The sequence below is a fragment of the Antennarius striatus genome, chromosome 19, assembly GCF_040054535.1.
Source record: "Antennarius striatus isolate MH-2024 chromosome 19, ASM4005453v1, whole genome shotgun sequence".
Taxonomy (NCBI): Eukaryota; Metazoa; Chordata; class Actinopteri; order Lophiiformes; family Antennariidae; genus Antennarius; species Antennarius striatus.
In genome coordinates, this window is record NC_090794.1 from 7,170,262 (window position 1) to 7,186,760 (window position 16,499).

Below are 16,499 nucleotides of genomic sequence, written 5' to 3' on the forward strand. Positions count from 1 at the left end.
AGTTCATATTACTACCATAATCACAGGGAACATTTACTCAGGGTAAGTGTTGTTGCAACCAGCTCCATATATGACTCTGGTCAATTCCTAAGCCCCTCTGACGTCACTGACGTCCATAGGCACGTGCTTTTATTTACAAATGTCAACCTTTTAATCAATATTAACATTTTTTATGTGACGTATTATTTTTTCACGACAGTCTTAAACATACTGATAGGCCTTCATTCAGTGTTTCCGTCTTTATTTGTATGTATGAACTACCTTCCACTTTAAAACTATACTCCACGTCCATAGGGGGCAGTGTAGGAAAGAAGCACAGGAAACAATACCAGCAGTGGTCCGTAAATACTGAAGGAGAATGTTGTTGGGGGAATCGACTGCACACAACTAATTTATGCTCCTTTACTCGTATTGAAAATGAAACTTGTGAGTAAACTGTATACATGCGGTAGCCAAAGCCAACTGGCTTTTGTGTTGCATTCTCTTTCACTGTATCTTGCCAGTAGCTACAGATCAGTTAGCAACTAGCCTTCCTTGGAGCTGTCTCATTCATCATCACTAAACTTAAGCTAACAGCTACTTTCTGCAATCTATTCGAAATAAGCTAACACTAATGTTGGTAATCTTTTTTGTCGCGAAACTCATGTTACATCAACATACGTTCTTAATCAGAGCCCCGCCATCTTTCTGCGTCTCACTTCCTGTCATGTATTTCAGTATTGTCTCTCTGGGCATCCTACACTCCCTTGTAATGTCCTCAAATTCAAGTCCACCACCATCATGCTGGACTGTGGACTGGACACCACATCTGTCCTCCACTTCCTGCCCCTTCCTCTCGTGCACAGGTGAGAGTCGTAGACAAGAGCAACACCTTCCTCTAATGAATGCATTCAAATTGAAATGTTTAGACAAACAGGTAATTTCTGTTGCACTGGAATGGTTAAATATTTGGTTATTGCAAACTATGTTAAATTGTCTATGTTGCTTATAAACCTAGTGTACAGTGGGATAAATGGTTTTCTTTTTTGTATGAAAGGTACAGTTGCCACTTTTCTGAATCCTGCAGGACAAAAAAAAAATCTAATTTTGTTTATTTAGCCCAAGACTCTCCAAGCTGCTGGGCTGGTTCTCTAAAGATGGAACAGTGAACTTGGAAAAGGTATTGACATGATTATTACACCTTTTAAGATGTATATGGGCATGTGTGATTTTTTTGTGTGAGGTCATCTAAAGTAGTTTCTGTTGCTGCGTAAATATAAAATGATTTCAAACTCATCTTTGTTAAATGACATCTCTGTCTTTCCAGGAGCTGAAGGAATGTGCAGGAAGAGTGTTTGTGGACTCACAGCCAGAGTTCTGCCTACCTGAGGTGAACGAATAAAAGGGCAATCGCCCATAAGTTTATTTAGCTAAAGTATATTTAAGTCATCTCTGACTAGTTAACAAAAAAAATCTAGATAATAATAATATCTAAAAAAAATTCTAAGTAAAGTTTTCACATTGTATTGAATGCAGAGGGAACTGCTGGACCTGTCTACCATTGATGTCATCCTGATCTCTAACTATCACTGCATGATGGCACTGCCCTACATCACTGAACACACTGGCTTCACTGGGACAGTGTATGCAACAGAACCTACCCTGCAGATTGGCAGGTAAGAAGATACAAGGGAGGAAATATTCATCATATGGTTTTAGATCACACTTTATCAAATTTGACAAATGGAGAACTCTTAACAGCTGTTTTAATGAAATGATGTGTGCAGAATAATTTGTCATTTCAGAAAGGCCAAATGCTGCATCATCACTAACACACTAGGGTTACATATATAGATAAATAGATTGAAAAATCTGATTATTGTGCATGTTTTCCTCAGACTGTTGATGGAGGAACTGGTGAACTTCATGGAGAGAGTTCCCAAAACCCAGTCTGCCACCTGCTGGAAAAACAAGGAAATACAAAGGTAGGAAGAACCTTAAAAAAAAACTGACCACAGGTATTCCTTAAGATACAACCATCCGATTTATGAACGTTTATAGATATGAACAACTGCACACCGGCATGGCCAACTACTGTAGCTCCAATTTTCTGCTGCAACCCACGTCGAGCAGCATAACATTAACATCCCATAGATTAAAATTTCACGTCATGTTAAAATAAATGCAGACTAGGTGACTTGCAAACAATTCAGCTTACGAACAGCCTCTCAGAACCATGTGTATGTGTTCGTAGGCTCAGGACTACCTGTACTACCATGATTCAGTAATGTTGGGCAGTTACTGCTTGCATTTAGTAAGTTTAAAATAACGCGAAGACAATGTATTTAATAATAATTTGCCATACTATCTTTATTTTAAAAATTGTGTAACCACCACAATCTTATTTTAGGTATTTGCCTTCAAAGTTTTGCATTGTTTTTCCGTTTGTCTTTTTTGCTTTGGTTTTCAAAAAAATTCAGGCTGTTTCATTTTAGTTTATTTTTTTTGTTCAAGAGCAGTTGACATCAGATAAAAAAATACGACTTAATCTAAATTTGTATTATTTTAGGCTGATCTCTGGGCCCTTGAAAGATGCTTTAGATGTCTGGACGTGGAAGCGATGCTACAGCATGCAGGAGATCAACTCTGCCCTCAGCAAAGTGCAGCTTGTGGGTTACTCACAGAAAGTGGTAAGAGCCTCTTTTCTCATACACTAACACTCACTCTGCAAATGTGCACAAATACTGACTCTGACATGACTCCCAGGCTTCAGTTGCTGCCCATCAGGCCAGAAATTACACTGTGGGCAAAGGCTTAATTATCGTTGTGTTTCTGCTCTCTGCAGGAGTTGTTTGGTGCTGTACAGGTCTCCCCCTTAAGCTCTGGTTACTCACTGGGCAGCTCTAACTGGATCATCCAGTCCCATCATGAGAAAGTTTCCTATGTCTCTGGTTCATCCCTCCTAACCACACACCCACAGGTCAGTCAGTTGGATCCTAAAATGCCACCCGAACTGAACCGATAAAACCCTGTTATTTTCCTTCATCTTGCAGTGTTTCCGTTGACAAATCGCTGAAATGTTTATAACAAATCTGGAAGCCATTTCAAACAGCTGTTTTTCTTTTCTGTCAGCCAATGGATCAAAGCTCGCTGAAGAACAGTGATGTTCTGATTCTGACTGGCCTCACCCAGATGCCCACCGCCAACCCAGATGGCATGCTGGGAGAGTTTTGCAGCAACCTTGGTAAGCTGTACGGGTCAACGTTAGCTGTTTGTGGATGTTGACATAATGTCAAGTGATTTTATCATTTTAAACTTTAAGAGTATGTAAGTAAATACTTAATTAATTTTATCCTACATCCTTCAGGCTTTTAGAACATCATTGATTCTATAGTTTCATATTGGTATTGTTTGTGCTTGTAGCCATGACAATTCGGGCTGGAGGCAATGTGCTAGTCCCATGCTACTCCTCTGGTGTCATATATGATCTGCTGGAGTGTCTGTACCAGTTCATTGAGAGTGCCAACCTGGGCACCACCCCTTTCTACTTCATCTCACCTGTCGCCAACAGTTCGCTGGAGTTCTCTCAGATCTTCGCTGAGTGGTGAGAAACTACATGCAAATCACCTCATTTTATGAATATGTTTAAGTGTCTAGAAAGAAAGGCGTTTACTCCCAATGCAGTATTTCATATTTGACAAGTGCATACAAATACAACAACCTGGATGCATTTGGTTTGCTTCAGTTTGGACTGAAGGGACCGTGTCTTGTTTTGGCTTGATAAAAGAGAAACGGTGCAGGTGCACCAGCCAATTTCTGGAGTTAATAATTTGCTGACTGCATCTGTTCAGAGTCCACTGATTTGTTTTGTCCCAGAATGATTAATTGAGAAATAAAGTTCTGTGAAACAGTTTTCACTCGATTATGTTTGATCAAAAGTATGTAAATACGAACAGGACGAAAACCTTTGTCAAAACTGGTTCAGTGGTTTTGTGTAATCTTGGAACACCAGCCAACCAATCAATCGACACAGTGACTCTCATGGTGGTAGTGTATTGATACTTGTCCGTTGCCACTGTTTTAATCCTTCTATATGATAATTTTGAGATGATCTGATTAGATTTTTTTGTTTGTTTGTTTGTGTTAGGCTTTGCCACAACAAGCAATCAAAGGTGTATCTTCCTGAGCCTCCGTTCCCTCATGCAGAGGTGAGTCCAGCTGCTTCATCTCCTATGTGGACATATGGGTACAGATTGGTATATGTATTCTAATCGTCTTCTGACAAATGTTAACTGCTGTGATCCTGTAAAGCTTTACAAAGTTTTCTGAAACTACTGTACGTATATAAAATTCTCTATCAGCGCAAGACGGTAATTTTGGCTGTAAACGCTGCAAATATATTCTTAAATTTCAGTTTCGTGTTAAATCCGCATATCTAGATGTGTATTCATAACTCTGTCTAGTAAGAATATATTCATCTGTGTTTTATGTTCATCAGCCTTTCCAAAGTGACAAAATTTAACACCAGAAAAAGCCTTAAACTCTGAATTAGTTAAAATATTTGGTAAAAAGAGGGAATGGTTGTAGAATAAATATTGAAATAATAAAACAATAACTCAGAGATAACATTGGATGACTTTAATCCTCATATAAACTTCCATATTATTTTTTATTTCCTGTGCCATTATTCCAGCTGATTCAGACCAACAAGCTGAAGCACTACCCCAGTATCCATGGAGACTTCAGCAGTGAGTTCCGCCAGCCGTGTGTGGTCTTCACCGGTCACCCGTCGCTGCGCTTTGGTGACGTGGTTCACTTCATGGAATTATGGGGGAAATCAAGCCTCAACACCATCATCTTCACTGGTACTGGCAGCTGTATATAAGCACTCTGTGTGTCATATAAAATGTTCCTAAAGGCATGTGTGGTGTCTGTCTGTCCACCAGAGCCGGACTTTTCCTACCTGGATGCTTTGGCTCCCTACCAGCCACTGGCTATGAAGTGTGTTTACTGTCCCATTGACACACGGCTCAACTTCCACCAAGTTTCAAAACTGCTCAAGGAAGTCCAGGTACACCCGATGATTGTTACCATTCATAAATATAACATTTTTTGTCAGTTATAGATGACGAAGACCAGTGCATTAAATGGATCACACCTATATGAGCTGAGTTTAATAACCTTAAATGTATAAGTGGAATCTTCATTCAAGGTGATTTTAATCAGTGGCCAATAGCGTGAGATAAAGACTGGAAACCTCTTGGAAATCAGCCCCATCGGCTTTCGGTTTCCACTCTGCATTGTTCACAGTACTTTGAAAGTTAGACAGAGTCACAAAGACCTTGATATGATAATTTATCAGTATTCAGAGCAGAGGAGGAGGGGATACTCGGCGAAGGTTAACATGAAAGTCATTCATTTACTAATTCTCAGTCAGATCGTCTCTCCATGAAATAAATTTTATTATAACTGATTCTAAGTGGTTCTTCAGTCCTGCTGTCTTCCGTTAATTAGCAACAGTCAAAAACAACCTATATGACCTTAATTAAAACCCTCCTGTAGTCCTGTTTATCTTCTAAAGTAAGAACCAGCCGGTAACAGAAAATTTATCCAAAAGCTCCACAGGTTAGCTCGCAGGACCGTTTCTTTCCACAGGCGTTTGTTTACCAGCTGTCGTCTTGTCTTCCCCTCTTGCAGCCTCTCCATGTTGTGTGTCCAGAGCAGTACACCCAGCCTCCACTGACCCAGTCCCACCGCTCTGATCTGATGCTGGAGCTGCAGCCCCCTCCCATGCCCTACAGACGCTGCTCCGTCCTCAACTTGCCCTTCAGACGCCGCTACGAACGCGTCTACATACTGCCTGAGGTGAGCGGCATCAGAGCAGCAGCAGCAGCAGCAGCAGCTCACACACCGTAAACTCCTGTGTTTGAATGTCTTCTTCAACTTTTCTGGTTCAAAGAAATAGACTTATAAATAAAAGATAAAATCAGGACCTTTTGAAAGCAGATGGTGAATGCATACTTAAAAAAAACAACAACTCTCCCTTGTGGGTAAGAGACATATGGTACATGGAGGGGAAAAAAAGCTGAATGAAAGAAAAGCATCTTGAAAATGTTCCAACTCCTGTTGGAGAACAGGTGGCCAATTTTCTGTAAGTCTGAACCTTCTATCCCCAGCTGGCCAACTCCTTGGTACCCTCTGAGATTAAGCCTGGCATCTCCCTCGCAACAGTGTCTGCAGTACTGCACTCCAAGGATAACAAACACACTCTGCAGGTGAGTGTGTGGCCATTTGTGAGTTTGGTCCACAAACATGGGCATGTGAATGTGTAACTGTTTGTTCGGCTTTGAGTTAATGCTAAATTTGTCCTCTTCTGTATTGGTAGTCAGTGCCAAAACCTCCTCCGGCGCCCCCCAGCAAGAAGAGGAAGCGGGTGATAGAGGAGCCTCCAGTGATGCTGGCCCCCAAACCCCTCCTAAGTGGGGCGGTGCCTTTAGAAGCCTTCCTGGCTACGCTGCATAAGGTGACAAACTAGCCCAGATACCAGTGTTTTTATTCGCACCAGTCTAAAAGACGTCTTTGAAATTTTGCATCCACTTCTAAGTGACGTCAAAATTTGTTTTTATTAAAACCTTGTTTTTCTCCTACCCTCGCAGCACGGTATTACAGAGGTGAAGGTGGAGGAGACGGCCGATGGACACATCCTTCATCTGCAGGAGGAGGACACGCTGATTCAGCTGGAGGAAGACGGGACGCACATCGTCTGTGACAACAACGAGCTGTTGCGCACAACGCTGCGAGACCTGGTGCTCCGTTTCCTGCAGAAACTCTGACCTGAAGCTCTTCGTCTCCTTATTGGGAGATTGTTTTTGTGCAACAGTATTTCTATTACTGCACTATGGACAACAACTGAGTTGAAGGTGGAGGAGAGGATGACTGTCTCCACCTTCATCATATTTAACATTGCATCACTTCAGTAGTTTTTGCTGTAAGTTATATTTTGTAATAAAAGATTTCTCAAATGTGTTAAAGATTCTCTCAAAGAGTCTTTGTTGTAGCCCCTTTAACAGATGTGCTTATAGAATAAAACAATGAAAATCAGTATTGAGTTTCGGGGTTCTGGAGGAGGAAGTGAGAGAAGAAACAACAGAAAATGTAAAAACCCTGTCCATTATAATAAAGTGCTGTTATTTGCATTTGAAATTACACTGAACTTTAAATTAGATGGAAAGCAGCATAATCCTCCAAGGCAGCTCAGCTTCCCCCATGAAGTTGCTTTTTCTTTTAACTGAACTTTGTGGCTGCACTTCAATCACCATATGGTGGTCTTCACTCTATTACTTACAGTAACAAGAGTGTGGTTTGGTTCTCCTGGTAGATATGTGACCAAAACAATCTCATGGCAAAAAACGAGCAGAATTGGCTTTTTCTAGGCCATGTTTTAGCAAGATAATATTTAACTGACTCAGTTGAAGGCATTCAAATTGTCCAGTAGATGTACAAATCAGTATCTACAAAATATTGTACAGCTGTCCTTTCAACATAAGTTGAAATTTGACCTTATCCTACCTTTGTCAAGGTCAGCATCTCATTTTCATTCCCTTTTCTGCCCAAGTCAGTTAAAAACCATCTTTCCATCTGCAAAGGTTGCAAAGATATTTGGTGGACAAACTAACGGATGAACACACAAACACTGACAATCACATCACTGCTTTGAAGCAGGATGTGATTAGTCCACCAAATATCTTTGCAACCGTTGCAAGACGAGAGAAAGCCAGTGTAAGACCATAGATCAAAGCTAGTACTTTGATCTATGAAAGTAGGTCAGAGCACTAGCTTTGATCTTTGACTTAAGCAAGTAGGTCAGGGCAAAATTTAGAATTCAGGGGTGTCACGGGATGTTGGAGTCTGACTGCATTATTTCTTGTTAGAATTGAAACAATGAGTGGAAAGAAAATAATTCTGAGCTGTTACTCACTGAGCTTGTCTTAAATGCCAATCTTTCTTTAACTAATAAATTCACTAATAAAGTGAATTAATTAGTTGAGACTCTCGCTGTATGGTGATATCTCACAGAAAAAAATACAAATCTCAAAGCTGTTTGTGTCACAAAATATTTAATTAGTTTGGGGTTTACATGCAGCTAAAGTATATTTAACAATAGGCTTGTACAATATCTTACAGTGAACTGTATGAACATTGCTTTAAGTACATGAATTGTCTGCAGCAGTTGGAACAGGTCAGGAAGTCAGTTAAAAACCAGAAACACCAGTGAACAATTAATCCTCACAGACTTGAAGCACACCAACTTGCAGCATGTTAACATCTTATTCACTATTATCAAGACGCTGACTTGGTGCAACTTGAGCTTCAGTTGGTGTTACAGGTTGACGTTCTGGGAAAATGAGTGAACAGTAACTTTACAGAACTCTGAAGTGAACACCAGGAAGTGAATAGATCAAATCAGTGGCACATAATTAAAAATTTTACTTTGTTTTTTCATAATGCGTCCATGACGGTTTTTGTTTTTCCCCCTCAATTTTAATGATAGTGTTTCTTTGGTGAATGAAGATGTGACAGAACGCTTAAAATATAAAAACCTCAAACACCAACAGATTTCTCTTGTGTTTTGTTCCTTGTTCCTATGAGTTTTTATTGCCCCAAATGGCCAGAAATGACTACTGCAGGTTCTTCAAGATAAGTGCTTTGGGAAGAAAGTTTGACTACACTTACTGTGAATCTCTGAAAACACCATAAAATATATTTTCCCTTCTAAATCAGACTCTCCGGTATTGTATGAACTGTGTGGGACACACAGACCCAGATGGTGTATAAGCAGTACAGGAGGAGCACAGGGGAAGACAAATGTCCATAAAGTGACACCAGCAAATGCTTCCATCACTTCCATCTGTACCCTTGCTGTACCTTACTGGTTAGAAAGATGAGTCCGTTCTGTCCATGGCTACCCAGAGAGTTGATTCATGTGCGATCAGTCAAGTGAGGGACTCAACCTAATTCATGTGTCCCCTGTGTTGCCATCGGTTTGAAGTTAATCCTCTTCCTCTACTTGGAATCCTTCTTAGTGTCCAACAGTGCAGAACTGATGCCCAGCTTCTTTAACTCTTCAACCAAATCTCCATTCTGGTGCATCTGGAGTAGGATGTCACAGCCTCCCACAAACTCACCATTGAAGTACACTTGAGGTATTGTGGGCCAGTTGGAGAAGTCCTTGACACCTGTGGATGGCAGATGGCATTGATGTCAGTGTTGAAAAAAACTAAACCAAGACACCATAATGTCAAATGCAGCTCATTTTAAGCATAAAACCACAGCTATGATGTCTTTCAGTTACAGAATTCGGCCTAAAATAAATGTCACATTTGTAGTGAGGGCTTTATTTGCCCAAAAAAACAGGATATCATGCAACTCCAGTATGACTCTGCCATTTTTTTCCTCTTCAGCATGACGACCATATCACCGCTATTGCGACAGAAGCCTCTGGTAACAAATTCCCATTAAGTGACAGAGCTGATGTAACTACAAGATGCATTTCCTTCTTCCTCCACCCCTGACAGTGTTGTAGCTGTAGCTGGCTCAATTGGGGAAAGTAAAGATGTCCATATTGATCATACTGATGGAGAAACGTGTCCGTTTACGGACCCCACCCTTTGGTCCTTCTGCAGACAGCTGATAAAAACTTCACACTTGAGGGTCTCAAGAATTCTAGTGGTGTTTGAATGTGCCAACAAAAACAGCACACGAACCGATGGCTGGAAGAGGCTAGTAAATACTAGTTGGGTCAGCTCCAGACACGTTTCTGACCTCCCTGGACTGGGACATAACATCTACACACACACACGTCCCGGAAAGAGTTGACAGATGTCACCTCATGGTAAACATCGTTCCTGACCTTGTCTGAGCTCCTGGTCCTCCAGGACGTTGTAGGCAGCGTAGTCGTCCACCCCATGCATCCGCAAGATCTGGACAACGGCGTTACTAAAGCCACACATCGGTTGTTCTGGCGTCCCTTTTATAAACACAACGACTTTGTCCTTCTTCACCATCTCACCAAGGTCTTTCTGGACATTCCCCGGCGCGCACAAGAACCGAGCCGCGTTCGACCACAGCAACCCATCGGTTTGTCTCGGCAAGTAAGTCACCGCCCTGGAGCGTAGACACCTGGCTGTGGACCTTATTAAAGTGTTCATGGTGTTTTGGTCAGTTCTGGCTTTAAACGCGAACAGGAAATGTCGTTGACACTACCAGCCTGTCTTTATACAACAGTTGAAAACAAGTCTATCAACCTCTCGACGTTTGTCAGGAAAGGGCGGGATCTAAACGTTGATTGGACAGCTGCGTCCAAATCAGTAAGAATCTGATTAGCCATTGGTCGACAACAAGCGTCAATTATATTAGTTACACAAGGAAAAATTTTCGTTGTACAGTATAATATATGTTCATATCAGCCCGTTGTTTGTTACATACCAAATCACTTTAGCTCTAAATTTAATATTATAAAAAAGTAACTTTTTAACTTTTTTATTTCTGGGTTGCAGAGGCACACAAGTACTTCCGGGGCGTCCATCGCAAAGAGCAGATACTTCCGAAGATGGCGGTGCCCGCACAGAAGAGTAACAATCCGGGAAAACCCGGCAAAAAGGAAGCTCAGCCTCTCATCATCGCCAAAACACCAGCGGAGGAACAACGACTGAAGTTGGAGAGGTTGATGCGAAACCCTGAGAAGATCGCTTCTATCCCCGATCGGCCCAAAGAATGGAACCCGCGGGCTCCGCCGGAGTTTGTGCGAGATGTGATGGGCTCCAGCGCCGGTGCAGGCAGCGGGGAGTTCCATGTTTACAGACACCTCCGCCGCAGAGAGTACCAGAGGCAGGACTTTCTGGACAAAATGTCAGAAAAGCAAAACGCGGACATTAAATACTTGGATAAGGTGGAACAAAACAAACAGGCAGCCGAAGACAGAACGGCGAAGCGGAGGAAGAAGCGGGAGAAGCTCAAGCAGAAAAAACTGATTGCGAAGAAGGGAAAGATTGAGACCAACAATGAAAGCGAGGACGAAGTCGACAAGAGCTCAGACAAAAGTGAAGACGATAAAGAGGAAGAAGAGGAACGAGAAGACGATGCTGAGACTCCGAGCTTCATAATGGGGAAGAAGTGATACCCTGAGTCCCCCGCTAGGGGGCGTAAGACTGTCAGGATGCTGATTTGCCGAGAGTGGACTCCAGAATGTCACACACACGTTTAAAAGATGTGATTGATCACCCACTGTGGTCCGTGGGTGATGGTTTTAGACAGACATGGTGAGAAGGTCTATGGTTTTAGACAGACATGGTGAGAAGGTCTATGGTTTTAGACAGACATGGTGAGAAGGTCTATGGTTTTAGACAGACATGGTGAGAAGGTCTATGGTTTTAGACAGACATGGTGAGAAGGTCTATGGTTTTAGACAGACATGGTGACAAGACGGCTCCAGCTGGACACGTTGTTCATTATCTCCCTGAACTATCTGTAACATTTTCACTTCAGATGTGTAAAATTCGTGGATTCCTTGAGTTTAAAATCATGGGCAATTTGGAATTTATTAAACTGTTTTATATTTTCTACAGTGTAATGCAATATTTTCGTTTAAAAAAATTAAAATATACGTTAACCTTGAGGTGTTTTGCACTTTCTTCATTTTGAGTGCTAAATTCTCCCTGTTGTTGCTGGGATTGGGTATGTCATGACCGCTACTGATACTTCTCACCTGATCCCTCATTGCACCCTTGTGAAGCTGCTACTTGTCACGACTATTGCTTGTGAGCACAACAAGGTTGCAGAAAGCAAGTCAAAGAATGAAAAGGCGTGACTTCTGGAGGCTCAGGAGTTCCACGTGCGATGTTCCTTGGACAAATTCCTGCTTTCCACGGTGGTGATGTTGCTGCTTTGTAGCCATCACCTTTCTTGAGGCAGGTAGACTAAAACCTGGCAGCCTGATATTGTTTGATGCAGGGAAAGCTCTTCCTGTCAGACACTTGCAGCTGTCACAATGATGTCCATGTTTTTATATGCTAATAAAAATATTTCAGTAATTTAAAAATTCTGCTCCGATCCACTATTCTAGTTTGTTATCTTTCCGTCATCTTGTTGTGAATGAAAGCTTGTTTTGTTTCATGGCTTTTCCCAACAGTCAGATGAAACAGGAAATCAAAGATTTGTGTTAATATTCATAGCAGAAAACCTGGTAGCTGTTGTCATTAGATATTTCCCCTCCATCTGGTTTTGCTCACTTATTTCAGCTGTATAGTGATCACCGTAGTGATACCGACAGTCTGTGAGTGCATGCAGTTTGATGCCTACCAATATTCATATATTTAGAGGTGGAAAATGACTTCTTGATACCTCTGGAGGCTGAATAATGCCAACCTGAGGTTTAGTCACACTTTGTATCTCAGTATTTTGATGATGTTGACTAATTGTTAAATACCTCTCAAGATGCTTTGTTTTCACCGTGACAATCTTTTAGTCCATTGGGTTACATTTCATAATGGTGCCCGATGACTTTTTAAAAACTTCCTTCCACTCTATTTTTAATTATTTGCTAAAACTGACAGTTCTGTTGAAAAATAACACTTAAAAGATTGAGACTGTGATTCTTCACATTTTTATCTTGTTTTTATTCATCATATATATACATAATAAAAATAATTAGTACATCCAAAAAAAAAATCAGAATAAAATGATGAAGTGCTTTGAAAGAGAAGGTGTCAACATGAAAACATTAGTTCTGGTTTTTAGAGACAGAAGCGCTTGTTTGTGCAGCTTGAGTAACCAGAAGGATCTGTTCTCAACTGCTGAATCTGACAACACAAATTGAGTCCATCCTGTAAATAGTGACCATCTTGGCAGGAAGGAATATCAACTCAGCTGTGGGTGAATGAGATGGAAAGAAGATCAACATACTGGGTTACGTTTGACTTGAGTCTGCATCTCATTTCCAGAAGCAACAGGACTCTTAGTGCTCTACCAGTTCACGGAGGAAGACGAAAACGATGTAGCATGTCGGTGGCTATGGACTTTTTGTCACGTTTTGTTTTTCTCTCCAGGACTAAAAAAGTATTAATTTTATTATACATCAACTTTAGTAGGGGCTTGGTGTTACTTTTCTATTTATTCCTACCACAACTGTTAGTTAAATGGGGCGGCAGTGGCTTAGCGGTAGAGTGGGTTGTCCAATATTCCGAGATCGGCGGTTTGATTCCCGGTCCCTCCCAAAAAAACAAAACATCCGAAGTGTGAGCTGACAGTGGGAGGTGTCAGTTCACTTCCAGAGCGCTGCTGAGGTGCCCTTGAGCAAGGTACCGTCCCCCCTACAAGTTGCTCGTTTGGGCGCACCACAAAGGAGCTGCCCGCCACTACCTCCCCCTGCATGCGCACAGGCCCCTGTGTGTGTTTGTGTGTTCACAGAGATAGATGATTAATACTACTTAAATATATATATAAATATGTATGTAATATAAATATGTAATCACTAATTACCTTAGTTTATTTTAGCTTCATTCAGCATAGCAGAGTGGAAGAAAATGATGATGTTAATGGTGCAGTAGTTTATACAAAAGGATCAAATCTGTACCTCATCAAATGCCTTCTTTTTCACTCCATACTGTACCAATAGAAGGGTCAAGCGTAGTAATTCCTGAGCAAAAAGGAATCATTTACATAACCCTTTGTAAAACTACATGAGCTTTATAAAAATGAAAAGATATTTGAAGATGAGCTAAAGTAATGAATGTTATGAAGCAAATTCCTTGTAGTCTAAGACCATTATAATTTAAAGCTTTTACATCACACCAGAAATGTAATTTTCACATCAACACAACATTGAATAGTTTGTTTTAATGCATCAGGTTTAAAGTTCTTCTGGCATCTTAGAGTCAGACCAGCTTTTTTCTCTCTGTGGCTGCTTGACCTGCACCGACGGCTGCTTTCTGGCTGGCTGACATTTGGTGATTCACACGTATGTGTTCAGTAGTTTTTTTAATCTCTCTCAGATTTGCGCTCTTTATTATATATTCCCTCTTTACAGAACGTATAGCTACTGGTCAGACTGGGTCAAGACAAAGTAAAAGAATGTTTTATAAAATCTCACAGTCAAACACATTCGTCTTAGTGAAACAAGCTGTTATTCAGATCTACCTGTATTTTGATGGATGTAAAGCCCTGCATTTCAAACAGAAGTCCAATCAGTGACACTTTACAATCCCCCTCAAAGAGACGAGATCAAATAAATAAAGTAAAAGACAATAATCATCAAAATGACATCGTGTTTATTACTGTTACTGCAAAGTGGCATTTAATATACAGCATAAGAACAAAAGAGAATGATATTAGCAGATACTCTGCAGAGCAAATGATGCCAGGGAACCAGAGCACGATTGAAAAGAGACTAACCTTGGGCTGCAGTGGATCCATAGATGTACAACAAAAGATCCAATTGTGGACAACATAGATTTTATTAATAAAACATCTCAATCATGTCTTTGTACTCATAAAACAACAATGAAGAGGATAAAATATGTGGGATGGCTGTGTTGTGTTTTTATGCCTCCAGGCTACGGCCTTCTTGACCATCCCACTGAATGCAATATGTCAGGAATGGAGTAAGTGATTTTCTACAAATTCAGTACAACCCTCTCATTTGTCTCAAAGATAAACTAATTAGAATTCGTAGCTCAAATATGACCCCCAGTAGTTTAGTTCTGGTTCTTTAATATTTTCCCTGGCATCTTATGCAGATGCCTTTGCACTATGTGTCGTAGTTCACTTTCAGACATTGTATCTGAATCCCGACACACATTCTTGGAACCTACAACTTGACTGTGCATGGAGGCATTCAACTATGAGAAAGTAATTCTAGCTCTAATGCATTTAATTTTGCAAGTTTGGGTTGATGCACATGCTTTAGGGAAGACCTGCAGGAGTTGTTTAGTATTCCCAGTTGAGATTTAGTCCATAAACCCATGCTTGGATGACCAAGGAAGAGCCTGTCTAGAGAGCCAAATGAGAGCATCCAGCTGACTTTCACAATTACACATCGCAGTCTGGTTACCATCGCTACTGGAGCCTGACGGTAAAAGTGTATTGAATGGAAAGAGCTTCGTTCCGGGCCTTCTGAATGCTAAGTACAACTACATCCTGGATCTGAATAGGGATGCTTTTCACCACACATTCACCTGAAAAGTGAAGAGGATTAATAAGAAGAAATGGACAGCATACTGAAACATCAAAAAAAACAACTTGTAAACAGCAGTGGATATACCTAAATGTGAGGAAGAGTCACAGAATGCTGAAGCAGTGTTTCAATAGAAGTCTGTAACACAAATGTAAGTGGTTCTAGAGGTAGGAAACAATAGATGCGTTTGAAATGGAGAGAAAGAAAGCAGAAAGAAAAGTGAAGATGAAAGACTTGCCAGATGACAGAGTAATAACAGCGATTATAGTGAGGAAGCGAGAAAGACTGAAATGCTGAAGTGGTGACACATGGTATGATAAAACAGACCTCGGTGCACAAAACCAAGACAATAAAGCTTTTAGAAGAGAATAGTTGGAACAAAGAGCTTCAGAAAGAACAACTGAAAGAAACAATTTTCCCAGAGTTGAACAGGTGAATGAGAGAATGGTGGCAGATGAAAAAAGAAGAGGAAGACAATTTGACAAACAATTTGAGAACGGACAGCGTTAGAGACAGCAAGAAAATTAAGAAGACAAAGCAAAGAAGGACGAGGAAAGATCTCTGGTCTTGATGCTGCTGCTGATGATACACGTGAAGTCAAGGAATCAGCTACAATGTAAATTATCAAATGAGAAGAAACAAGAAATGCCAGCTCTAGCTTATATAGTCGTTATGTATGATTTTAATGGATAAAGCACCAATTATGAGAATAGAGGAGAAAAACAGGGAACATGTGGTTAAGGCATGTAAACCTACGGACAACAAGGCTGCAACTTACTGATGGCTGAACGCTGCATCTGAAATAGTTGTCATTTTGTGAAGTTGTGGGTTCCATTTTATGGAACCTATGGTGTAGAGTTTGAATGACCGTGTCCGAGTTACTGCTCAACATCCTTCAAACAAGGAGCACTTAATTTCACACAGAGAAAAGCAGGATCAGGCAGAGCGGAGATTGATCTGGATAGCCTAAATGATTGTAATTCCCTCCATGACACCAATATGAACCTTGTCCGTCCTGCCATTTCAATCCTTTTCAATCACCCATTTGGAAAGGACAGTTCATATAAAGGTTCCTGACACTGACTTTTCACCATGTTAGCCATTCACTATCAAACCTTTTGTTTTGCAATCTTCCCTAATGAGCTGAGCCAATGGTTTTCTGATAAGTGCAAACAGCAGAGGAGATAACGCACATCTCTTCTTGCACTGACAATGTAATGTAATGTAATGACAATGTAAAGCTCTTGAGCTGTATCCAATCCAACCTGAACTAATGCTTATGGATTTAGGT

At 40.8% G+C, this 16,499-nt stretch overlaps 3 protein-coding genes and 1 non-coding gene across 6 annotated transcripts; 3 read left to right on the forward strand and 1 right to left on the reverse strand.

Annotated features, from left to right (window-relative positions):
- The first annotated feature begins 318 nt into the window (after positions 1–318).
- On the forward strand, positions 319–7,141 carry ints9 (integrator complex subunit 9). The gene is made up of 17 exons (XM_068342458.1): positions 319–426; positions 718–845; positions 1,099–1,159; positions 1,307–1,369; positions 1,516–1,655; positions 1,878–1,964; positions 2,549–2,669; positions 2,825–2,959; positions 3,112–3,223; positions 3,403–3,583; positions 4,127–4,187; positions 4,673–4,844; positions 4,926–5,050; positions 5,677–5,844; positions 6,156–6,254; positions 6,365–6,502; positions 6,636–7,141. Exons 1-17 carry the CDS (start codon positions 418–420, stop codon positions 6,810–6,812), a joined length of 1,977 nt encoding a protein of 658 aa, XP_068198559.1. The 5' UTR covers positions 319–417; the 3' UTR covers positions 6,813–7,141.
- A 922-nt stretch (positions 7,142–8,063) lies between these two features.
- On the reverse strand, positions 8,064–10,311 carry glrx5 (glutaredoxin 5 homolog (S. cerevisiae)). Its single transcript, XM_068342462.1, has 2 exons — positions 9,890–10,311; positions 8,064–9,215 (listed from the first exon to the last, which is right to left on the reverse strand). The coding sequence occupies exons 1-2, from the start codon at positions 10,185–10,187 to the stop codon at positions 9,043–9,045; spliced, it is 471 nt and encodes a 156-aa protein (XP_068198563.1). The 5' UTR covers positions 10,188–10,311; the 3' UTR covers positions 8,064–9,042.
- Positions 9,224–12,559, forward strand: prkrip1 (PRKR interacting protein 1). Of its 3 annotated transcripts, XR_011038929.1 has the most exons (3): positions 9,224–9,871; positions 10,536–11,305; positions 11,399–12,559. XR_011038929.1 is itself a non-coding variant. In XM_068342459.1 (2 exons), the coding sequence occupies exons 1-2, from the start codon at positions 9,859–9,861 to the stop codon at positions 11,153–11,155; spliced, it is 633 nt and encodes a 210-aa protein (XP_068198560.1). In that variant the 5' UTR covers positions 9,224–9,858; the 3' UTR covers positions 11,156–12,552. The 3 variants fall into 3 exon arrangements, 2 of the variants coding, with proteins under 2 accessions (XP_068198560.1, XP_068198562.1); XM_068342459.1 differs by having other exon boundaries at positions 10,536–12,552; XM_068342461.1 differs by lacking the exon at positions 9,224–9,871 and adding an exon at positions 9,990–10,130 and having other exon boundaries at positions 10,536–12,549.
- On the forward strand, positions 11,752–12,028 carry LOC137613928 (small Cajal body-specific RNA 13). Its single transcript, XR_011039008.1, has one exon. It is a non-coding gene; the product is annotated as a small Cajal body-specific RNA 13 (non-coding RNA).
- Positions 12,560–16,499: the final 3,940 nt, after the last annotated feature.